Source organism: Sebastes umbrosus, chromosome 17 (assembly GCF_015220745.1).
Source record: "Sebastes umbrosus isolate fSebUmb1 chromosome 17, fSebUmb1.pri, whole genome shotgun sequence".
NCBI classification, from domain to species: Eukaryota; Metazoa; Chordata; class Actinopteri; order Perciformes; family Sebastidae; genus Sebastes; species Sebastes umbrosus.
The window spans coordinates 6,594,545-6,619,705 of record NC_051285.1 but is presented as its reverse complement, the minus strand read 5'-3'; the positions used below and the strand labels follow the sequence as shown (position 1 = coordinate 6,619,705).

Sequence of the window (25,161 nt, the reverse complement as noted above, 5' to 3'; positions counted from 1 at the left end):
AGCAGCTCCCTTTTGTGCGAGGTGGCCTTTGACTGTGAGCTTGTCACTTGCTCTTGTTATCTGCTGTTGCTCTCCGGCTTAACGCAAAGCCCCCTCCCCCACACAAAAGGGGAAAGGGTGGACGGGGGGGAGCCAATTATTGGACAGGCTGCCTTGATAGTGTGGCTTAACAGCTGGCTTATTGAATGGGAGATGGGAGGGTGCTACTGCTGTTGTGTGTGTGTGTGTGTTAGAGAAAAAGAGCTGGTGAGGAAGCATAAAGCCTTGGCGGTGTGCCATCCTGGTGAGCACTCGTGATATCCTCACTCAGTCTGCTGCGTAGCGTGCACTCATTCTCCAGGGCACCCAGCTTATCACTGTGTCAACATCTTTATGGGGCTCTAAATATACCGGGATCAATACAAAGTCTTCGGAGACATTCATCTACTGTATCACAGCAACAAAGATATTCATCTGGTCTGGTCTGTGCCGTGCAACTTGGATTTCCTACAGAGTCCTTCAGCGGGCACCTAAAGCTGCATCAATATGTTTCAACACTGTTATTATGAGATCTAATGCACTCATATCAACTACTAGGAGAAGTGGAAGAAGGGGATGACGTCTCACTGAGTGTTTAAACGCACACTAATATTTCACTATTATTTAGAATATGACAATTTGATACGGGTTATGTTAACAGCATATTCCGTTTGGATATTCTGAATTAGGCCTTATTCCAAAAGGAGCATTTTCAGATTAACAAATATTGCACCTCCTGGGATTTGAATAATGCGACTTCAATAAAATTTGGATTAATTGTGCAGCCCTGCTATCAGCCCCTCTAAAGCTCTCTAATTAACCTATTGTATCTCGGTTGTTTGGCCTGTATACACAAGTGTAAAAATGACAGATTGTTGTTTTAGAGGGAGTTATACTGTGAAGCTGTCTTGGCAAACAAAAGCCGCAGCTTCCCAGAGTTTTTAATCACAGTGAGGTTGCCAGGTTTGGTACCATCGTGCCTGCGCAGAGACCAAAAGCTCACAGACCAATATCTAGCAACCCGTGCTATGGCTTGAGATGCTGCACACAAGAAGCTCCGGGCAGGAAGGATAAACTGTTGTAAATCAAGAAACACTTCCAGCACATGACTCCTCTCTCAGACCACTTTGATCATCAACATCAATGAATGCAGCGTTTTCTCTTCAAACAGCCGGACTCATTTTGATCGCAGTATAGCTCACCTGTGTGCACACGGTAGTGGGTTTCCAGCTGGTGCTTGAGGCTGAACTTCTTCCCACAGCCGTTACATTCATAGGGCTTCTCCCCGGTGTGGATGCGTTTGTGGCCCTTCAGCGTGCTCTCATCTCGGAAGCAGCTCCCGCAGAACTCGCACTCATATGGGTGGTCTCCCGCTGAAATGTGGAGAAACAGAAGCAAAGTTGACTTCATCTGCAGACAAGGCCTTGTTAAGTTCAACACGGAGGCCAGACACATGAAGCTTTGCTTACGTGCACAAATTCCTCTAAATACTGTCAAAACCTTACAGTTTTTCTCGATCGCATTGACTCATTTTTCCGAAATGTTCTTAACATTCTTAACATGACACTGACTGCTTTCTGTAGGCCTACTATACAAGAATGTCAGTTCTGTCTAGCTGAATGCTACTGTGTATCACACTGAGCTGTTTAGAGTCCGATTTCAACTGTAGGTAAAATTTTACAAAGAAAAGTCAACACTGTAGTATCTACACAGAAAAGGGATATGCACATGTGTATGTATACAGTACATGTATTTGCGCAGCAATGTGTTACGTGTACTGTAAACAGAAAATTCACGTTTGATCTTTCATGTAAAAGTCATATATAGTGAAAAGAAATCTATGCCAAAAACAACAACAACCCTGCAACAATGAGAAAAAGTTCAAAAATCATAAGTTTAAACTCCTTGTCATAGATATTTATGGGATATACGTGTATATCTGACACATTTTGATAATTGAATTGATCATTTTTTGCATGTGACGGCTCAAACGATGAAAGAAAGTTTAGAAGTTGTGAAGACAATTTCACTGAGAATCAACTCATCAGTTTTAATCAACGAGACATGTACAAGTGGTTATTGTACTGGCCCTTTTGCACACAAAAAACGTGCAATTTGCTTGAAAGAATGAGAAATTCAAATCTGTTGTGAACAACAAACTAATTGTTCAGAGATTTGAACTTAATGTTTTGAAAAAAAACAAAACAGAGCCAAAACGAAATGAGAAAATTTTGTAAGTGAAGGGTGGTAACGTTGATGGTTGGTTGGCTCTCACCATCTCACCAGCAGTCGGACTATGGTTGCTGTGAGACCTAAAGGGAGCAGCATTACTGGATGTTTAGTCTGATTGTTTTGGTGGGTTGATGCACAACGTCAGAACAATAAGTGTTTATGCTCTAATGGATACCCACTTAACGGCTTTAATACCAGCAGACAATGTAACCCGTCTTTTCTCTTCTCTACAAATCACCCACACTGATGTTTTGCTTTGTGTAAAATAATTGTAGCCTGTCGTGGCTGTTCATGAGATGTGTTATTGACCAGCTCATCCAGTCTCACCATGCATTAATAAGTAACCTGACTGACGTATGAATATATACGTCTCCTATTTAATATCTCTTATTCTATTTCAGATTATTTTCATCTTCTTTGACTGGAATCCTATTTATTTAATTATTTATATCTTTTCTTAATGCCTCCTTGTTGCTGAAAGGTGCTATACAAATAAACTTTCTCCACTTCCTCCAGGCAGATGGTTGTTTTATGAAGGCTGTCAGAAATACAAGGATTTAAGTGCATTTCAAAGTGGCAGCCAATCAGCGTCCTCTATCTGTTTGGGTTTGAATATTGCATGTGTTAATCGCAGCAGGCCAACAAGAGGAGTCAGAAAAAGGGACGTTGGGTTGTTTAATTTGGATCACCATCTTACTCTAAATGAACAACATCACAGTTCACTTGGAAGAAGACCGAGAGGCGTCGTCCATCTCTCCGATAGGCCAATGCTCTGACTAAAAAGGCTGAATGCTGCAGATATAATGTTTAAAACATTTACATTTTGACTCCAGCATCAACTGGTGTAGTGCTGCAGGTTGGAGCGCTGAACCTGCCGAAATGTTTGCACAACTTTGATCACTAGTCATGTGAGCAACGTGATTTTATTGGTCACTTGCTGCAGGGAGGGAGGGGGGGTAATATTCCAAGAAAGAAACTCTGAATTTATGAGAAAAAATGTTGGATATTTCTGAGTTTTTTCTCGTAAATTTATGACTTTATAACCTCAGAAAAAATTCTATTTTTTTCTTGTAAATGTACCACTTTAATCTCATAGAATATCCATTTTTTTTGTTGTAAATTTACCACTATAATCTCAGAGAATATCCCAGTTTTTATTTTGTAAATTTACCACTTTAATCGAGGACAATATCCAATTTTTTTCCTGCAAATTTACGACTTATATCTTCGTATTCCCGACTTTTTTCTCCGAATATAACCCCCCACCACCGGCTCTGTAATAATAATAATATATATTTTTTTTTACCTACAATGGCGCTAATGCTTTTGACACCTCAGTCAGCGTCCTTGCTGGTACTTCTTATTAAACTAGTTTCAGTCTGACACTCAACGCTTGTTTTGATGACATTTCAAGATGCGTTTGCTGCCAAGGTGACTCAATGAGATTTGGCACATGACATCCAACAGACATGGAGTAAGAATATTGTTTGTTTATGTGACATCAGTTCGAGAACAGGACACATTTGATCTAGCATCGAGTTCATAAAGATATCTTTAGTATTGCATAAAACATTTAGGGTAACGTTTTGGTGTAAAGACAAGAACTGAAACTGAAAATGAAGTTGTAGACGCCTGTATCTCTATCTACCTTTCCATACCTTTACTCTGAATGCATTACCTCATTGTCAGCAACTGTTTCTATTCACAGCTCCTCTGTCTAATGCTATCACACTGGGTAAATGTATTCTCACTTTTTATTTACAGAGCAGCACATTTCCATTCTGAGACATCAGACTCATTCAAGACACCCGGCTGGTGGTGGATGTACAGTATGAAATGAAAGTGACAACGGGCATCACCTCAGGCTGCAGGATCGCGGGTCCCCTCAGGGCAGCCGTAATGGATATTCAGATGTCAATGATCAGGGATATTATGATTTGCAGGAGGCTTTCACCAGCAGTCCAAAGACTAATTGTATTCCCCTGTTTGATGAGGAGCTGTTCCTTTGCGTCATTTGCTTCTCTCCCCCGGGTTACACTCTCCAGCCAAGTAATGTTGTGGATATTTATTAATGTATTTCACTCCACCGCTGCAGGTTTAAGTCACCATCAATGACCTATGCCTTTCATTATCTGCCTGTCCGAGCAGCAACGTGCCAGGGAATAAATTGCATTTCTCGTTATGTGCTGCCGCCGCTGCCCCGCTGTTGAGAGACAATCTCACTTCCATCCTGCATATTTTATTTAAGACTTCATGTCTGTCTATACAGTATGTATGTGCTTATTTGGTTTATTCTGGAGGAGAGACAGACAGCGGGATGAAAGAGGGACACCCCTTAAATGCTGATCACATTTTGGGTTTGCTATACTTTCATGGAAGAAACGTTTTCTGTGCCTTGTGATGTTGGACGCCTTCCCATTAAAGGGAAGCTTTGATGGGGATGGAGGTGTACGGGTGGGGGTGGTGGTGATGGGGGGGTTAAAACTGAGACAGGGATGGAGCGGGGGATGTGGGTGTATATGGCGGCGGCGGTGGGAGCTGGGTAAAAATCAATAAAAGTGACAGTCTTTATTTGTCTGCGTGAAGTTATCAGTGGCTCCCGCTGTAAGACATTGTGCTCTTTCTAGCGTTTCAACCACAGCAGAGATCACAATCCATCACGGAGCTCGGTGGGCTCGCGCGACGCTGCAAGAATAATAATTGAGCTCGGATTCACCTGCCTTTAATTAGGGCCTCCGATCAGACCGGCGAGTGGGATGCTAATACTCAAGAGGAGGCCTATGGAGGGTTATTTACGCTTAATGTCCTGATGGTGTGTTAACGTCTGCTGTTGGCGAACATCATCAAAAATCTTGAATTAATGGGAAGGAGCTCACCGTCTTTGTTCTTTCAATACAAGGTGTTTAACTTACAAGGAAATACCAGTGTTTGTGCAAAATATGTACTCTTTACATTCGTGCTGTCTATCCCTCTGTGTGTTATTTGCATATCTCGAGAACCGCTCATCCGATCTACTTCACACTTGGCGGGTGTATTGCTCAGGACCCAAGGGAGTGCAGTGTCGAATGTGGTGCAATTTGGTGGTTGGTGCTATATGATCTTTACATTTTGACCTGTAACATTTGAACCGTAAGTCTTGGGAACAAAAGCAAAGCAAAAGTCTGTCACTGAGTGAGTGATGAAGTTACACGATTGGTCGGCCGAGTGTCGGAGTTTCCTCATTCTCTGTCGCTCTCCCTTTGTTATGTAAATGAGTCCGTCCAGTGCGACGCGTCCGGCTCACGAAACTTAGACCAAGCTGTGAAACTAGGCGATCTAGGTCTAAAATAAAACCAGATTCAGCAGTGGCATAGCCTATTTCTCGCTTAAAATGTTTTCAGAAGTAGATTTTGGTGGATTGTTTAGACGGAATAACAGAACGTTTACGAGCAGGCCGCCGTGTTGTTTCCTGTTTGAAACGGCGAGCAGAGAACCGGGGTCCAATCACGTGAATTCAACCATGGGGTACGTCACCGCTTGAATGACCAGTTGAGTGGAGCAGCGTGTCCCCTAGTGTCCTCGCCGGTGGACATGTATTGATTAATTGCGATTAAATATTCTAATTGATTGACAGCCCTAATTTAGATTAATTATCTCCAAGTCTGAGCCGCCTGTTCATCCCCTAAAAAACAACAACCCCAAAATATCCCTCACTAAACTACGCTAGTTTTATTATGCTGTTACCCATAAAAACTGGATGCTGCAGTTGCTGCTTTAGAGTAACGGTGCCTTTGTCATTCTAGTTAAAGCACCGTCCACTACTGCTCGATTAGGTGCAATAAATAAACAACCTATAATATACTGGTATTCTATTTTGTATTGGGAAAACACAGTAAAACACAGTGCGGATGCAAGCATGTCTGGTATCAGACTGTCAAGGCTCCAGCATCCTGTTTGTACCCGCGATGCATATCACGTTATGTTATCTCCTGCAGCCACTCGGGGACGCCAAAGTGCAAAGACTCACTGCAGGGCTTTAAATAAATCAGACACTATTCTATAATCACATTGTGAGGATGTAAAGGACCAGACAGGACTTCATTTTGGCAGGATATTCTCACGGGAAGGGCTGGAGAGTAATGGGGACATGTCCTCTGTCCATCCCTAATACTTCCTCTCTCACCGTCTGTCCTCCTCTCTTCCTTCCTATCTCTCTCTCTCTCTCTTTCTGGTGTGACCACATGGCGGGGAGGCCGCAGATGAGGACTCAGCACAGTGAGGTGGAACCACAGCATGGTGAGTGGACCCTTGGGTGCCCCCGAGCATCACCACCTGCGTCTCCTCCTGACCCCACCCCCCCTCCACCATCACCACCACCACCACTACATTTACACCCCCCTCCTCCCTATCATGTCCTTTGACACCCCAAAGGCCTGCTGAGGGTGCCTGTGCCCATGGGCACCCGGGGCGTGTTCATTATATACGGTAAGAGGCTGTAAATCACCGGGCTCCATCACTGCCAGGACCAGAACTGGCTCATTCTCTCTCTCTCTAAATTCAATTCAGTCCTCTCTCTCTCTCGCTCTCTGGCTGTAGCACTATCAAATACAGCTGCGAACACAAAACACCCCGCCACAGCAGACAGCAAATTGGCTCCGGGTTTAAAAAAAAAAAAACACACACAGACACTTACACACAGACAGTGCACAACAACGGAATATTAATGAAGGCCTGGTCTGTAAAGAGCGAGTGTGTGTGTCTGCATGTGGGGTGTTATAGCGGAGGGGAATAGCACAGCTGCCATGACTGCCACTGTTAGAAGCCCACATTGTGTGTTTGTGCTTGAACCTATAGAGTCGTGTGCATACATGCAATAAAGATATACAAACAGAATAAAGAGGGAGCTGAGTGCGTGTCATATCCTGGCATGTGAAGAGAAGGTGATGAAACTGCAGGTGGAGGGAGGAAAATGAGGGGAAAAAGGAAAGACGCAGTGAGGGAGAGGAGGAGAGAGAGATGGCATGATTAAGATGCTGAAATAAACACCATTAAATCCGTTTCCCCCCCACCCCCCTCTCTTCTTCCTCGTCCTAAATGGTGATCCAGTGTCGGCGCCCCGCACCAGCAAGGCTGCTTTCACAAGATAAGCCAGCAGACAGGTAAAATGAAGCACACGTAATGAATGTCCATAAAAGTGCTTTTTGCGGCTTCCTGTTGTCGTTTGATAGAACAGGATTCCACCAATAACTGAGCTTATATCTAGAAAGCTTTATATAATGGTAGATGAGCTGCTACACATTAAAATTAGGGTTGAAAACTGGGAATTGAGATGTTAGTATTTACCGGGAACTCTCATCAAAATTGACTCCCATTTCCTGGGAAAAAATACCTGCGCGTCTATGCGTTCCTGTGCTTCAGACTGTAAATACTCTGACCTTGAAATGACATTATTGCGGTTATATAACTAAATCCACTTTTCAGCTACATCGTTTTTTTTCTTCCCCCCATTCATTTTTAATGCTACAATGGCTGCCTAAAGCCCAGCTGAGTGACAACATTTTTTTGTGTGAATGAAATGCAAAATCTGTGAACGAAAACTTTGCAGATGGTTCAACAGGTGGCTGAATCAGATCTGAATAACAGTGTTAACAATAAGCATCCAAGAACAATACTGCCACGGCCCAAACCACCGAAACAACAAGCCAACATGGCTGCATGTGAAGGATCTTCCTTCTCTGCCACTGCGTGCTGTAATAACCTCGGGTCAGGCTGCATTCAGGCAGATTATTAGACACTATTCAGGACGGGAAAAACTACTTTGCATGGTTTTTGGAAAAAAAATTGAATCTGATTTAATCTGTGTTTTGATTTAGGGTTAATATTCTGCTAGACATTGTGATTGAACACCAATCAAAGACAAGACAGTAACATGCAATTATAGAATTTGAAGCCAATAAAATTAAATGAAACTAAATTGTGACTCACAGGGCTGACGATAATAGCGACTCACGTGACTAACAACTGACGTTTCATACGGGACACGAACAGCGGCCTCCTGGTTGAAAGTCTTGTGTTTGTTTGACCCATCCACCTCCCTTCCCGCCCGGATGGACTCTCACGCTATTAGTTCTACGTCACTTGCTCCGACCGTCGAATAACGCCATGGGTGGGTTTACATCGGAGTGAGTCGAAAGCCCGGTTCATCACATACTGTCGTTAAACGGTGCCTCTGTACGTTGGTTTACGATGACAAGGGACACTTATTTGGCAGGCGGTATTCGATGAGTTGAGAGTGAGAACGGGTTGACAGTGTGTAGGATTTGGTGAAATCTAGAGGTGAGGTTGCAGATTGCAACCCTCCCCTGTGCTAAGTGTGTAGGAGAACTACGGTGTCCGACGCAAAAACGTGAATGTCCCTATTTAGAGTCAGAGTTTGATTTGTCCGTCCTGGGCTACTGTAGAAACATGGCGGCTTGCTCCGTGAAGATGACACGCTCCGAAGAACGTATGTTGCCAGAAAGTGAAAGGTTGTTAGTTTCATTGCAAAATCAGCAGCCAGCTGTAAAGCTACGCTTCCGACATTTTGGATTGAAAGCGACGACCTGACGCCAGTAAAACAGCCGCCTGAAAAGTGCAGTACAAAAGTACAATAAAAACATTTCTATTCTATCGTCATATTCTACCGAAATGGCCTGCGTTGAACAATGAATATTATAAATATAATGAGCGTTAAGCTGGCGACAGCTGTGAAAAAAAACCCCTCCAGAGATGTGTCACTTTCTCTACTCCGTATGTAGATATAAATGTCTCATTCTAGGGTAAGGAAAACACAACGATTCTTATTTTCAGGTGATTATACGCTAATGAAAACATACTTTAATATTATATTATATTTCTGCTATTAGATGCCCCTAAATAGGACAATAACAAAAACCTGTGAGATGGATTTGGACAGATGTCCACATTAAATGGACTTTGTTAGATAAGGGTAGTGCAGACATGTCTCTGTATAAAGGTATGTAAACGATGGATACACCGTCTAGCTCTGTCTGGTTTTAAACACTATTTTTGCCTCGTTACCCAGCAAAGTGTGAATGAGATTATTAACATCAAAGTGTAAATGTAGAGGAACACCATGCCTCTACTTCTTCTCTCTCTTTTTTTTCTCCGAGGGTAAATTAGGACCTATTTCTGGCGCCCATGATGGGCTGTTTGAGTTGCTGACTTTATAATCCCCTGACAAAAGGCTCCACATCATATTTAAACGATTGCTTTTCGCGGCTGGCTCATTGTGATTTAACACACGCCCACAGCGGGATGCGGCTCAAAGTGGCGTGAGGCTGCAGAGTCTCATCTGCAGCTCCACAGACGAGCTGAGGTGACATTTGCGTCGGCCGGGTGGGCAGGTGGATCAGAGACGCTGCTTGTGTCCTCTCCGATGTCTGGTAGACGGAGCAGATGTGTGCATTGCCACTGTACAGGCGGCTCAAGCAGCTCTGTCCACCCCCCCTACCCCCGCCTTCAGCCCCTTCCACCATCACACACTAATGGTGTATTCGCCTGACTTGTAAATAGGGCCGACTGCTCTCATCTCACTCCTTTCGTTTCAAATATTTATCTGTGAGCCGGTGAGCTAAATCGGCTCTGACAGTGAGACTGTTATTTAAGGTCGCAGACAGGCGGCTGGGTGAGAGAGAGAGAGAGACAGAGAGAGAGAGAGAGAGAGAGGAGAAAAAAAGCATCCATCCCTCGCCGGTGAAATGGGATTCATTTCCATGTGTTCATATTCTGTCATGGTTACGGGTTGTTTTTTTTCCACTCTGAATAGCGGCATCCGTCAGGCTACCTCTGCTCCCTCACAACAATGTATTAGTATCCTGGCCTCGCCTCAGTAGAGAGCCAGCACTGAGAGAATTACTAGTGGACTGGAGAAAAATCAACAACAACAACAACGAAAAAATACTCTCTGCAAATAAGCTGCGTCTGACTGCTGCAGAATTCATTTTGCTTTGACCTGAATTAATGCTGTTTATTCAGCTGAGCTAAAGGAGCAGTGTAACTGAGGAGGGATAACAGAGTTCACTCCCATCTCCTAAAATAAAACATGACTTTGTATTATACTGTAAGCTATATTTATCCATGACAATCCTTGTCATGGGCCAGAGAGTAAGAGTTTTGTGGGTGTTTTCGTATTTACTATGTCTGGCTCACTGTTTTTTTTTATGGTTTTATTACCTAAACACACCAGGGTGGGAGGTGGTAATATGACAACAAATCTTTCTATGTGAAAGCCCAAATAAATTTACAAGAAAAAAAATATATTTCTGCATAAAAGTGAGAATTAATATGAACATTTGAGCTCAACATTTGTATAAAAAAAGAAAAGCATAACTAAGATTTAAGGCTTTCTGTGTGACTAGTTAGATATTTACATGGGAAAATCAGCAGTTTTAATTTCATGAGGTTTCTTAGAAATGTTACTTTCACTTGTGAAATGTCACATGTGCCCATTTCATGTTGAATTTATCACATGTTAAAAAACTGGAAAACGTGCCAATGTGTGATTTTCTTGTGGTGTTCCATGTGTGAATATGTGTGATTTTAAGATGTTATATTACTAGGGCTGTCAAAGTTAATGCGATAATAACGCATTATTAATGCAAATTTGTTTTAATGCCATTAATTTCTTTAACGCATTAAAGCAACTTGCAATTTGTAGGTTGTAGCGGGCTCAGTTTTAAAGCTAGAGTGAAGATACTGATATCATATGAAACTAGAAAAAACTAAAGAATGCATTGGTACCAACCATGTCATACTAACTTGTAAAGAAGGAGGCTAAATAACGCTCCAAACTTGCGCTAAATTTTGTGAGGGAATACTGTCACGAGTCTCCCCTTTACAGACATGCACACTTTATGATAATCACATGCAGTTTTTGGGGCAAGTCATAGTCAAGTCAGCACACTGACACACTGACAGCTGTTGTTGCCTGTTGGGCTTTAGTTTGCCATGTTATGATTTGAGCATATTTTTATGCTAAATGCAGTACCTGTGAGGGTTTCTGGACAATATTTATCATTGTTTTGTGTTGTTAATTGATTTTCAATAATAAATATATACATACATTTGCATAAAGCAGCATATTTGAGTATTAAATACTACAAATCTCCCTTTAAGGTACATTTTGAACAGATAAAAAATGTGATTCATTTGCGATTAATCACGATTAACTATTTTAATCAATTGACAGCCCTAGCTTTTAGTAATGCTAAAGTGCTATCCTCTGTGATTCGTTTTTGTGTCATGATACCCTTTTGAGTTGTGATGTTTTTAAATTCCTAATAAAACTAACATCAAATCAAACACTCTGAATTAGAGGTTCCTCGGAAATGTGACTTTAACTTGTGAAATGTCACATGAAAAACACATGTGAATTTATCACATTTGAAATGCCCCCTTAAAAGGTGCCTATTCAAGATTTCTTTGTGGTGTTCCACATGTGAATGTGTGTTTTTAACATGCAATAAACAGGTGCTTTTAAGATGTTATATCACTGTAGTGTAACTGACCCTCTTCAACACATTATCAGGTAATAAAGCAGGTCACACCTTAAGCTCTTTATCATGTCAGCTGATATTGTGTATTAGTGGAACATATTCCCATATACCCAAACAAAGCTAAAATTAATCATTATACCAAAATCCTACCGCCACACGGTGAACCTGGGGCTTTGCTCTGGGGCAGATGGTAATCTTGCCATTATGCAATATAATAATAATAACATGTGATATTATTGAGACTGTCTCTATTCATTGGGTAAAGGTCATTTCAGAAATATTTACAGCATAATTTAAAGCTGATTTCCTCCTGAAATTCTACCAAAAACCCTGGAGTGGCTCATCTACTAATACTCCACTCAGACATTAATGCTCTAACTCTTTTCAAATAGTTTCAATGATTAAAAATGACAGGAGTGAAATCTTTATAATGGCACTCTGGTTTTTATTACAGATCCTTGATGTCACAATGAATCCTCACGACGTGGTTGTCTGTGCTCTGTTAGTGGTAGAAACAGAATAAACTCGAGTGTGTTCTTTGGAGAATAAAAGGGGGCAGACCAGACACAAATGGTGATGCAAGTTCGCTGCAAAGTCTTATTTGAGCGCGACCAACAGAGTTGAGTAATTCCCCTGACCAGAGATGCTGCGGCAGCATTGCACTGGTGCACCTGAGGCGCTGATGTAAATCAGGTTGGACCGGGAGGAATGAATTATTAGTGGGTGTGGTTGAAAATAGCAAGATGTCATTTTGCATGCGATAACAACGCCGCTATTGCTTTTGGCGTGTCATTTGTACGCCATGAAGTCTGTACTGACTGCAATGTAAACGCATTCATGTAAATATGCTACACTCAGAGCTAGTGACGTAGAATAAAAAGCGAGAGAGACTGCTTGGTGGATGAGTCAAACAAACTCAGGAGACTGGAGCTTGTGTCCAAAAGTGTTGTTGAGTTATTTTTAAGTTACGTTAAGGTATGTTAAGTGATGTTTGTGACGTGTTTTCCGTACTTCTGTTACGTTGTTTCCGTACGTATTTTACTTAGTTTATCTACTTATTTTAAGCCCAACATGATGTTTTTCCCTAAACCTAACTAAGTGGTCGGCTCTAGTCGGCCCATTTTAGAGGCTTTTCGGCCAATACAGCATGTTGGATCGGCGGCGGAGCCCGTCGGTGAGAGAAATCACTCTAATTGGCTGTTCAATTTAAACGAATCAGTGCACGAGAAGAGAATCGAAAGTGAGGAAAACACGCCAAGTCAAGAGGAAAAGACTCTTCACATTTTTCATGTCATGTACTTTCGTGTCTCTGTGCCTCGGTTTTCAATGCAAAGAGGCGCTGCCCAATCGGCGGTATTTGACAAGTTAGGAGTGAGACCGGGTTGCAATATTTTATGGGATTATCATGGTTTTGAGGGAGCTGAGTCAGTCTGCCTCCAACCCTCAGCTATGGTCTAAACTCTGGACAGTGAGTGACACTCGATTGTGGATACGAGAGGCTGCCGTAAGTTTCCTCCAGAGGGAGAGAAGCTCAGACTCCATAAGAAGTGTAAAATAAGAACTGCGCCCTCATGGGAGCTAGGTGTGGTGGTGTGGACACCCGATAATGATGTCTCCCAGAGGCTCGTTCAGATATGTTAGGTTAGAAATGGGAGCTGACCCACAGTACACCGGAGGGATTACACATCCCACCTGGTGTGGGAGGGTCAAGGGATTCCCCAGAACATGCTGAAAATGAATAGGACGCCGATGCTTCCGTTTATACCACCGATGAACTTTAGGCCTCAGCGCTGTCGTAGTGAAGATGGTTAGTGAGTGCTTCCACTGACCTGTGTGTGAGCGTAGGTGACGCTTGAGTGCAGTATGGCTGGGGAAAGTCCGGTTGCATTCGCTGCAAATGTAGCTGCGAACGCCGGCGTGGACCTCCATGTGCTGCTGCAGAGCCGGCTGGGTCTGGAAACGCTTCCCGCAGAGCAGGCAGAAGATGGCCATGTCTGACCCTGCAGGGCAAAACACACAACAGGTTGGGTTAGTCGTGAGGGAATGATTTCATTTCATTTAGTCGTACGACAACCACGGCCAGCTTTGCTCAAACAAAACACACAAAAAGACACAGGATATGTGTCACAGCTCAGGTGTGATGTCGTGGGCTCAGACACGTTACAGTTTACAAACTTTGCCTTCATAGGCTCACATGAAGCAAACTGTATTTATAGGATTAAAGGTGCACACAGAAGTCGTGTTTCAGGGCGGCTGTGTAGAAGATAAAGATCTCCTATGCAATACTTCAATCGAATCTTGACTCCAGCGAGCACTGTGCATTTTTCTCCAGCAGAGATAAAGAGCGCACAGTTGCAAGCACACAAACACATAAAATCACAAACACGGGAACAGACACACACAGCTGCACGCTCCCTTGAACACACTCCCTTCACACTTTTTCAATTACCAGGCTGGGGAAAACTCTGGGGAAGGACTGAGTGTTTGGAGCTCAGTTTCTATTTCATCAGTCAATAACACATCTTTGGGGCAAAGCTGACACTAATTTAAAAATCTATGAAGAGCAGCCCGCCTCATGTTCATAACCACTGGAGGAGGAGGAGGGCCCACGACAGCCTCCACGCCAGATCAATCACTGTCTCGGCTGCTCTACGCGCCGAAGAACGGGGATGGAGGGAAGACGCAGCGCTGGAGGATGATGATAGGAGGAAGGAGAGAGAAGAGCTGCAGGATCGCAGGTAGAGATAAGAGATTCAGTTTGTAGTAGATGTACAAACCAAGAGGGGAAAAAAAACAATCTAATTTTGGTGCATGTAGGGGAGAGAAATAAATATTGACAAACCTTCCCTTTCCGACTAAAGCTCTCTCTCTGTGTTTCATTTTCTGTTGTACAGCAGAGAAAGCAGCTGTGTCTGCAGGAGTGAAGAGCTTTCATTAGATCCGTGTTGAACACGCATGACTGAGAGCCTGAGGTACTAATCTGTCAGCCCTGCAGGTGAGGAGGATTCCTAATATGTTGGTGACCCACTGACCTTCTCTCTAGGCTCACCGTCAGGGCAGATTTCACACTTTTGCACACAAAATGTTACATTCTATCGGGCAGATAAAATCTTGAGCATAAGCCGTGAAGTTTCCTCCAGCTCCACTCTCAGGACAATGCCTAAGGATTGCCCGCTTGCCCAGGGTATATAAAATGCCACATCGGGCTAGTAAATCTAGCAACTGCCCGATTGGGCAAGCGTTAAAAAAAAGGTCAACTTTTACTGTTTTTAAATGTGCTCTATAAATAAACTAAACTTGAGTCATCTCACTTCCTTCTCATCTCTGTTGAGAGGTGCACAGAACCAATCGGGCACTCTCGAAAAAATGGCGGCGGGTAAAGACTGTGTCTTAATTTGCATACTTCTGTACTTACACTTACTATTTTTAGTGCATAAGCATGTTCACACTGCAGAATTATGGCAAAATGCAGTGTACTCTAAATACCCAGATGTTGCACTCAAAACGGTCAAAACGTTGAGTGTGGAACGCTGGACACTTCTCACCCTCAACGGTCACCGAGGACGCTGCAGCGGTTGCAATTTTCTTGCGCCGATTTTGTAGATTCAGTTTCAGTCGGTGGCACTCTTTACCTTTCAGCGGTGGTAATAAATGCCATTGCTCATCCTCTGTTTTTTTCCCAAAGTAAACTGGGAACGTAAACTGCATGACTTCTTCTGTACCACTGGACTTTTGCCAAAGACCTGCAGGCACACTGTCAATATAACAGCAGATGTAAACCTTCCAGCGACTGGATGCAGATTCAATAATGCAAACTAGTTCATACATGTTACCGAGCTAGTTTTCTCCTGAGTTGTATTTCCCTCGCCCGTCTCTCCTCCTCCTCTCTGCTTCTATCAATGAAGAGGCTATTGACTGGGGTCGATGGCTGCCGGAATCCCTCTAGGACTCCAGGTACTTAAGTGGCTTTGATTGACAGGCATGCCTCCTATTCACTTCTACTCTCTCTCTACTCTCTCTCCCTCTCTCTTAGTCCATCGTGTGTCTTAGCTTTGTGGACTACCATAAGCACCTTCGGGCCACTTCGCACCAAATAATTCACGGTCACATTAAAGACGTAAAGTCACACGCCGTTATCGTTGTTGTTTTGTGGGGAGGTAGAGAGTGAGAATGGCGAGAGTGTTAGGTAAAGAGACAGAGAGGGAGGAGGGGAGGACTTTGGTCAGAGATGGAGACTTAGAGGAAGAAAAAAAAGGTCTAGGAATGTAAAAGGTTATCAGACCTCTGACCTAAAGGTCGAGGCTAAGGCGTGGACGTGGTGGAAATATGAAACCTCCACACACACACACACACAGAAAAACAGAGCTGGTGAACAAAGAGCAGAAGCACCACATGAAAAAAGACTTGTACTTTGAAGTCAGTTACAGTGGCGAGTCACATTACGCTCAATGTCGTACTATATGTGTCAAAAAAACGTGTGTCAACAGTTGCTGTCGTCAAAGCAACACGAGACAGTTAAGGGAGTCAGTGTACACAGATAAAAGTGTACTGGTAGAGAACAAAGGTGATAAGTAACTATAGGAACTGATGCACATTTAAACAGGCTAATTTCTAAACACATGCACTCAAAAAATGACGACATCTACGATTCAGCCTCTACTTGTTGAGCTCTTTAGAGCTGCTATTTATGGCAGCGCTGCCATTCAGAAAGCCCTTGAACTCACTACCAAACCATGGAGATGTATACGCTAATGTGAGAAAGACAGAAGACCTAAAACATTTACAATAACTGCATGGCTTGAGAGCTCTTTAAGCTATGTGCCTCAATCCTGCACCTCATTACTAGCAGGAAAAAAAATCCAGCTATACCTCAATCCATAGCCTATCCAGCAGATAATGGCATCATTGAATTGGACAGGACATGCATCTTATTCAGCAATCAAAGAACCGGACGCTTCAAGAAGGGTCTATGATGAGTACTCTCACTGCCAAACGGGGCCCACTACAAGGACTTGAATAAGAAAAACATGCATTAAATCATGTTGCTTGGCTAATGAACTGCGTTGTGCACTAACATAAGGTCACATGAAGCTGGGTGTGCTTAACGCAAACATGCCTGCAAGCTCCAGATGTGTGAGAGACAAGATCTAAATGTGTGAACTATAGAGCTGTCAAAGTTAATGCGATGATAACGCTTTGACACAAATTTGTTTTAACGCCACTAATTTCTTTTACACATTAACGAAAGTTGCGACCATGTTTGGTGAGGAATAACTAGCATGGCCATTTTCAAATGGGTTCCTTTAACCTCTGACCTCAAGATATGTGAATGAAAATGGGTTCTATTGGTACGCACAAGTCTCCCCTTTACAGACATGCTCACTAAATGATAATCACATGCAGTATAAATGTGTTATTTTCACCTATTCTAAAAATAATGTATTTGAATATTTCTGCATTTCTGGGGTCCCTAAACCAAATAATGAATTAATTACTTAGTTCATGTTTATTTCTGATTCATGACTAGAACATCTTGACACACAGTGCTGAGCTGCATCTCAAATTAATCTTCAGGTTCCCAGCTTTCAGATGATGTACACCACTTCTATGTGACATCTACATCTACCTTCTATCTCCCCCTAAAGACCCCCTAAAGATAACTGGTCTATTGTGGGTCTCAGAGGGTAAAGGTACATTTTGAACAGATAAAAAATGTGCGATTAATCGTGATTAACTATAGACGATCGTGCGATTAAATATTTTAATCGATTGTTAGTGTAAACACAGGCTTTGAGACATCCTTTCATAATACTGAAATCCATCCACCGACGCTTTTCAACAGTCTATGTGGGAAAGCTACTTGTTGTTCGCTATCATTTCCCCTTCTTGCAGACTGCAAACCACAGTTTGTAGTAAAGTGAACCCTGATTAGACAGAATTAAGTGGTACAAACTATACAGTCAGTGCAGGGAATAATGTGTAAAGGTGTTGTCGGCCGCTGATAGATGAAGAGAGCAGTGGGGAGATAAAACAGGAAGGAGAGGTGGGAGAAAAGTAGTTGACCCAGGAGGTCCATTACAGTGTAAAATTGAGTCAGCCCAAAGTGACACCTGAAAGGAGGAGCTGGAGGAGCCGGAGTGGTGGGGGGTTCTTAGTCTCAGTCCTGTTTGGCTGTTTTGGAATAATTTACCTCCCCTAACCAGCATCTCTCTCCTTCTCCCGCCATCTATTTATAAAGGCTCGGGCAGCTTGTGGCTGTGTGTGTGTGTGTGTGTGGCCGCGGCAGTGCCGGCAGTATCTTAATGGGCCTGGAGTGGCAGGGCTGCTGTTATTTAAGTGGAGGATGGACAGAGGCCGGTAATGGAGAGGAATACTCCCCGATGGGAGGTGACAGTGGCCGGATGGGCACGGAGCAGAGAAATGGGGTAGAGGCTGGCCATCGAGGTAGGCACTTTTACTGACTCTGATGTGCAGCAGGGAAAACAAACACCTGTCTACCTCTACAAAAAAGTCCTATGAGATCTCAATTAATGGTCTCAAACTTGCATAAGGGGTCGTTCACATGTTGTGGAACGTGGAAAACATATTGTGTTGCTTTAATTCTTTTATTCAAGATGATTGGGAGGTTACATTCCTGTCGCACCTGCCGTTACTAAGCAACCAAAACCTGCGTGCTGCCATGATGATGATGATGAAGTTGCGGAGTCGCCTGCTCCCCCGAGAAACTTTGAAACTAACCGTTGTTGATCCAAAATAAAGACACACTGTGTTCACACACACAAATAAACACTTTTCAGTGAACTATTTTCGTGAAAAAAAAGAAGACGGCTTCCAAACGAGCCGCGATGTTGGTTACGGTTTGAAAGCTGGGAGCAGCAGCCGATGAGGGAAAGCCAATCAGGTGTCTTGTGTCTCGTGGCAGCACATCAAGCGTTCCAATGATGGGAAGCGAGGTGATCCCTCGCGATAAAAAATACCCCTGTGGACACATACCATCAAAATTTTACTATTTTTATCTTGGGGCGAAGCCGCTACGCCATGAAAAATGGGCGCTCCATTAAAAAGGATATTAAGGCTTAAAGAGAAACGACGTGGATTCGGTGATTTCGGTCAATTGACTCACAAGGTGATGCCACTCACAGGCTCTAAATGTCTGTTTTTCTACAGTCTACTGTATGCTTCTTGTTGTGAAAAGCAACATTTCTCAGAATTTACCAAGTGTTTTGTGAACGCAGCACTATCAAGCTTAATATTTGACTTTAACAGCTCAAAGACATGTCTCAGGATGAGCGTCAAAGTCCTCACAATCCCGCTTCCAATCCCTCCTGGAAGGCTGGTGTTTCTTGGACTGTATAATGGAGACAGAGACAGTGAAATGCGTCCCGGCTGTGGCCTGCAATGCAGCGTGCTGAACGGAGGACCTGCCAGAGTTAATGAGGCAGAGAGCAGCGGGACCTCAGCACAAGGTGTTCAATCACAGGCCATTACCACAGCCCCCAACCTCTGTTACTGCATGCTCTTGTCAATAGCAATCTATAATAAGCTATAGTTTATCTATAGAGAGGGTGACTGAATGTAGGTTTCTGTATCCTAAAACACCCACATTCATTGTAGGTGTCTCAGGTCGATCTCAGTGTGACGCCTAATAACAGGAACATGATCCCAAAGTCACCACAACATGATTTATGATGCATTCAAGTGCTGCTTATCTTTAAACGTAAATGTATTTACCTATTCAGCCAGGCCTTTGATTAAGATGTTTTATAGACTATTTATTTTTACATTTTTTTCCCCATTATGTTAGTCACTTATTCTGTTGTATTTAAGTAGTACAATTTTATTTTATTTTATTGTTATTTTATCATTGCATATTTTATTATATTTAGGTTGAATGATTGTGTTGTTATTTTATTAATAGCATATTTTATTGTATTTAAGTTTTATAATTGTATCTATTTTATTGTTATTTTAATAATAACTTATTTAATTGTATTTAAGTTGTATAATTTTATTCTATTTTATTGTTATTTGATTAATCACTTATTTTATTGTATTTTAGTTGCATAATTTTACTCTTTTTTATTATTACTTTATTAATCCCTGATTTTATTGTATTTAAGTTGTATAATTTTATTATATATACTGTTATTTTAATAATACCTTATTCTGTTGAATTTAAGTTGTATAATTGTATTATATTTTATTGTTTTTTTATGAATCTATTTTTTATTAATTTGTTTATTTATTTTTACTACTATTACTGTTATTATAGCTTTTAATTATATTTCATTAAATTGTTATCACTTTATTGTCTCTCGTGCATTGGTCTCAAGTTTTCAAATTGTTAAATTGCTGAATTGTTTAACTGACTTGTTCTTTCTTATTTTCTGCTTGTCAGTCATCTGTGAAGCACTTTGAACCACACTAACCTGTATGAAAGGTGCTATACAAATAAAGTTTGATTGGAATAAACTAATGCGCGTTTCATCTCTCATAAACGCGATTCATCTTGAGCGCGAGTGTTCATTCCTGACCTGGAAAGAGTAATTTACCAAAAAAAAAAAAAATCCATAATTCAAGGTCCACTTACAAGCGTTCAACGTGAAAGCTCTTGAAAAGACATACTAAGTGGTTTAAGATTATTTTTGTGAAAAGAAATGATTCATGTTATGGTTAAGTGACCTCTCTAGTAGCAAAATGGTCCCCGTAACAGATGGTTCCTATTTCTACTTATTTAGGTTGTGCTAAAAAATATGCGTCAGACATTTAATTTCATTTTTTGGTGAGAAAAGGTGCTTCACATGTAGCACTGAGTGAAACTAAGCCATTTCGTTACCATCTTGCCTTGGACTATATTCGTGCTTTACATCAGCAAACACAGGCTTCAACTTCCAGTCACAACAGCCTCCATTCTCGGCTCCGCTAGTTGCCACCATTTAACTGCCAGTCACCACAAACACCAGTCACAACAGTCGCGGCCGTGTCGGCAGAGGAAGGTGTGAGAGAGCCGAGGTGACGCTCTTGCTGCTCTTTAGCTCCGTCTAGACGGCAAGTGTTTGTTGTTACTCGAATCTGCAATCAGGCTTCATCACACATCAGGTCACAGGCGTTCTGAAAAGGTCGCCGCGCACCTTTTTTTTTTTTTTGTACCTCTGCCTCCATGGGGTGTCACCGGAGAAATGGATCTGGTCATGAGCGAACAAATAAACGCCTTCTGTAATTTACTCTGGTATGGATCGGAAAAGGTCCCCGATGAAATGTTAGGGTACGTCCCTGACACGCAGGACTCCACACTGTAGTCTGGCGTACCGCTGGCTATAGCAGAACCCCCTGTTGGGAAACTGTTGCTGCCTGTAACACTGCAGGAAGCTATCAGTCCATTCACCATACAGTTTTACCTTCAACTCCACAACCTCTAGTTGGATGGACAATTGTCGTGGTCTGAGCACATTGACGGCATTGTGACTAAAATGGGAAGGGGCGTAGCAATGGCTAGAAAGTGCTCCACTCATTTAACATCCTCTATAATCTGTCATGTATTAACGGTCCTTAGTCTTTTGTCACCTGCATTACTGTCAGGTCATTTGGTCAACGGCAAATATAGCACATAATGCACACTCGCCTATCCTGGTCCTCAGTTGAAATTAAACTCCACAATAGCCTACGCATGTTTTCAGAAATGTAGTATTGAATCAGACACCACTGATACCTGCAACCCCAAGAACAAACCTCCTCAAACACACTCACTACCTCCTAACATAACTTATACACATAACAAATTTTAAAAACGATTAAAAGCCCACCTAATGCCAACGACCATGTGACTGGAACTTTATTGTATTTGTAGCCTCTGATCCATCTTTGAAGAAGTTATGAATGCAATGACCAAATATATATTGTCTGTACTGATACTATACATTTAAGTATCTGACTGCACTATTTTTGCAGAAGGATTTCTGTTTTGTTTTCGTAATGATGATGTACTGAAGTCGGTCACACGGATACAGGTATTGAAAAGATGCAGCGTTTTATTTGGTAGACTGTTGTAGTCTAATTTATGAACACTTTCTAAATAAAAAGGGAGCTCAGTTCTCTTTTTAAAGGAGAATAGGAAAGTGTAAATGACAGTTGTCAGGGTATAAAACCAATGATCTGTTGATCTTTACGAATCAAGACTCCGTAGTTTAAATCGAAAATCAAAACGAATTGTGACACCCTTCATTTTAACCGTATGTTTTATGTCATGTATTATGTCTCGTAATTTCTGTGGAAGAGTAGCGGTCGCCAAGGCATCAGCTAATGGGGATCCAGTTAATAAAACAATCTTGTACTTAAATGCACATTGATCATGACCAACAACAACAACTGCTCTCACAGAGCAAACATGGACGCACAGTAATGTTGCCATAGAGCATGGAAAACATTTATTTTTACAACTTTAAAGCAAGCTAAGGGACAAATTAAAGAGGATAATCCGGGTTCAAGAGGGTCAATGTGGAATCTTTCCAGATGGTCACTATGATCCTGAAAGTATCAGACGGAGCTACAGGGTTTCATTTTGAATAATGTCTTCCCAGGAGAACACTAAAAATACCTGGTGCGGTCACGGGAACTAATTTCTCTGACTAATTGCTGGCGAAAGTGACAGAGTTCTACTTGTTCTAAGACTGATTTCTGCTAATTTATTGCTTTCCACAGCAATGGCGATTTCCTCACGAAAATAGTTTAAGGTTTGCCGACTCTTAGCCATCGACACACACAGCATGTTCCAATGGTCGCTTCAGCAGATGATCTACAGAACCAATTTGTTTTTAACAGTGGAAAGAAAGATGGTCAAAAAGCACATGTAAAACCATTTTTATCATTTAATTCTGTACAACTCGTGCACATTTGGATTGAGTGTGCAGTAAAGCGACCACATGGTGCTAACAGCAGCAGGAGGACTGCCAACACAGATGCAGAAATGAGGAACATGCAGGCATACTGTTAAAGTAGTTTACATAACATGCATTGCATCCGAATTACATCATTCCACACAACCTGGGCGAGTCGTCTCCTGTTTGCAAACTGTAGCTAATGGACCCATTTAGGCAAGCAAACAATCTTGGTTTCAGTTAGGGATCAAGTTACTTTTATGACTATTTATTTCAGGCCCTGAAGTCTCCTCTGCTTCCTCAAATTTCCACACCAAGAGCTGCCAATTTGTCATGTGAACTTGAGGATGTTTAAACCTGTTGCTACTGAAGATTCTTCTCATTTACCTAATCTTTCATTTTTGGAACAACAACACAAAGTTTTCCCCATTTTTGGAGCACGTTTAGCTCATATTTGTATATTTTAAGAAATCATGCTTGATTCATGGCCTTTCAGGAGAGCAGGAGAGGATGCAGAGTTGGGCTAAATGGTCACCATTTCATTCAGAGTATCCTGTTATCCAACTGTGCACAGCGCTCACTTACATCCTCTTTTCTCAGCTCACATTTCCAGCCTGGTTCCTCTTATGTGCTTCCAAAAACAGTTGCCTGGCCTCAACGTATGTTTGTGTACAGGCTAACATGGTATGAGAACGATAATGAGATGCAATGTTTGTGCTACTGCTAATTGACTTTCGAACACCTCCACAGAACTATTTATTGATCAAACAGGAGGAGGGAGGCCTTAGTAACAGAGAGAGAACTTTACATCTGCATGCAGTGAGAAAACGACTCGACTGACACAACGATGCATCAAATGTGTACTTCTAGTCATGCATATTAACAGAGTGCTGTAGGGAAGATGTATTTTTGTAGGCCAACCAGGAAGTTAGCATCGCCCTGGTTCCCTCGACAACAAGCCAATGGGATTTTTCCATTGGCTTATATTATTATACAGTGCTATAAACAGATTATAATTTAATAATATAAGTATGTTTATGATGCATTATAGATATGGGCGTCATAGAAAGTGTTTTAACAAAATAGTAAAATAGATACCTTATTTTTAATGGCTTATGATTTTGATGACTTATAAATGATTCGGAAAAAGCATCACTTATTCTCATATTGTACATATTACATAAACATTCTGAATCCATGGGACCACATGTAGACAGCTTTAAAGGGTCACGAGCCAAAAAGAATGGGGGCCACTGCTTTCAGTACATGTATTATCTGTAAACACTAACTCAACATTGGTATTCAGAGTGGATTTTTTAGTATTAGTAAATAATATGGAACTGGGACACGCTGTACTATATCTGTGTAAGTTCAATTAAACACAACAAAACAAGTCACTGAATGTTTTATACCGAAAACTGACATTAGCACACTGATTATGATCAATCCAGCAGTGACTTCAGAGCTTTACTGAATGAGGTTTAGCTCAAAGAACCAATAACTCCTCACATTATTCATGCAGGGAGAAAAAAAACCCAGAGAAATCAAAGAAAAGGCAATCTCTATTCTCTACACTAAGGAAATGCAACAAACCCTGCCCTGCTGTGTCTTGTTTTGTTTCGTCGCTGCCTCCCAGTACCATCGGGCAGTGATAATTCACGTCGGGCTCGCTGCAGCGCTGACATTGTAAGATGAACTGCTCCCAGCTAGATTAATGCCACCAGATGCCAGGCGAGATGCCATATTAATTACCCAGAGATAATGTCAGCACAACCATATGGCAGCTCAACTGGCCATTTAGTTGACAGGGAGAGGTCTTTATAGCAGTGCAAATTTCCTCATCTGCACAACATCATAGCCGTGCCATATTCTCTCCCTACTGTAGCAACTGGAGCACTTCGCTGCTATTTTCCCATTATTACTGAGATTATTTTAGTGTTAACTCACTATCTGTAGGATTTTATGATACAGTAGATAGTAACACATTATTAGGAAATGTTTTTCAGTATTTATGAAAAGTTTTAATCATGGGAAGACAAAACCAACACTGAATGGATCCTATTAACAAATAGAAGGGGCATGACCTCTACCAAGGTCATTTCCACAAGTGAAAAATAATGCATGAATCCATCCCCGGGATTCGGATCCACTCCAAAATTTAATGAGTTCTTCCTCAGCCCATGCTACATCCTTCCACCAAATTTCATGAAAATTGGGTCAGTAGTTTTTCCATAATCCTGCTGACAAACAGACAAACTGAACCGAAAACATAACCTTCTTGGCAGAGGTAAATATTGTCTGTGCAACCAAAGCCTGACATACAGTAGCTGATTCCTCTGTGCCACATCCATTGTTGTCCAAGAACTATTGGACTGTTCATGTAGTTTATTTTGAGTCAATTCCACAAACACCTCCCTGCTGCCGTAAATACTCGCCAGAGCATCAAATATGTATTAATCTGCAGATGGAAAGTCCCCAACAAATGCACTATTTACTCCAGT

The 25,161-nt window shown here is 41.9% G+C and overlaps 1 protein-coding gene across 1 annotated transcript in view; it reads right to left on the bottom strand.

The window, feature by feature from the left end:
* Positions 1-25,161, bottom strand: part of zbtb16a (zinc finger and BTB domain containing 16a) — a 173,389-nt gene that overhangs the window by 10,075 nt on the left and 138,153 nt on the right. The window contains exons 5-6 of the mRNA XM_037747694.1: positions 13,616-13,786; positions 1,221-1,391 (exon numbers count right to left, since the gene is read on the bottom strand). Of these exons, the coding sequence (XP_037603622.1) occupies positions 1,221-1,391; positions 13,616-13,786 (342 nt within the window). The remainder of the gene's footprint in view (positions 1-1,220; positions 1,392-13,615; positions 13,787-25,161) is intronic.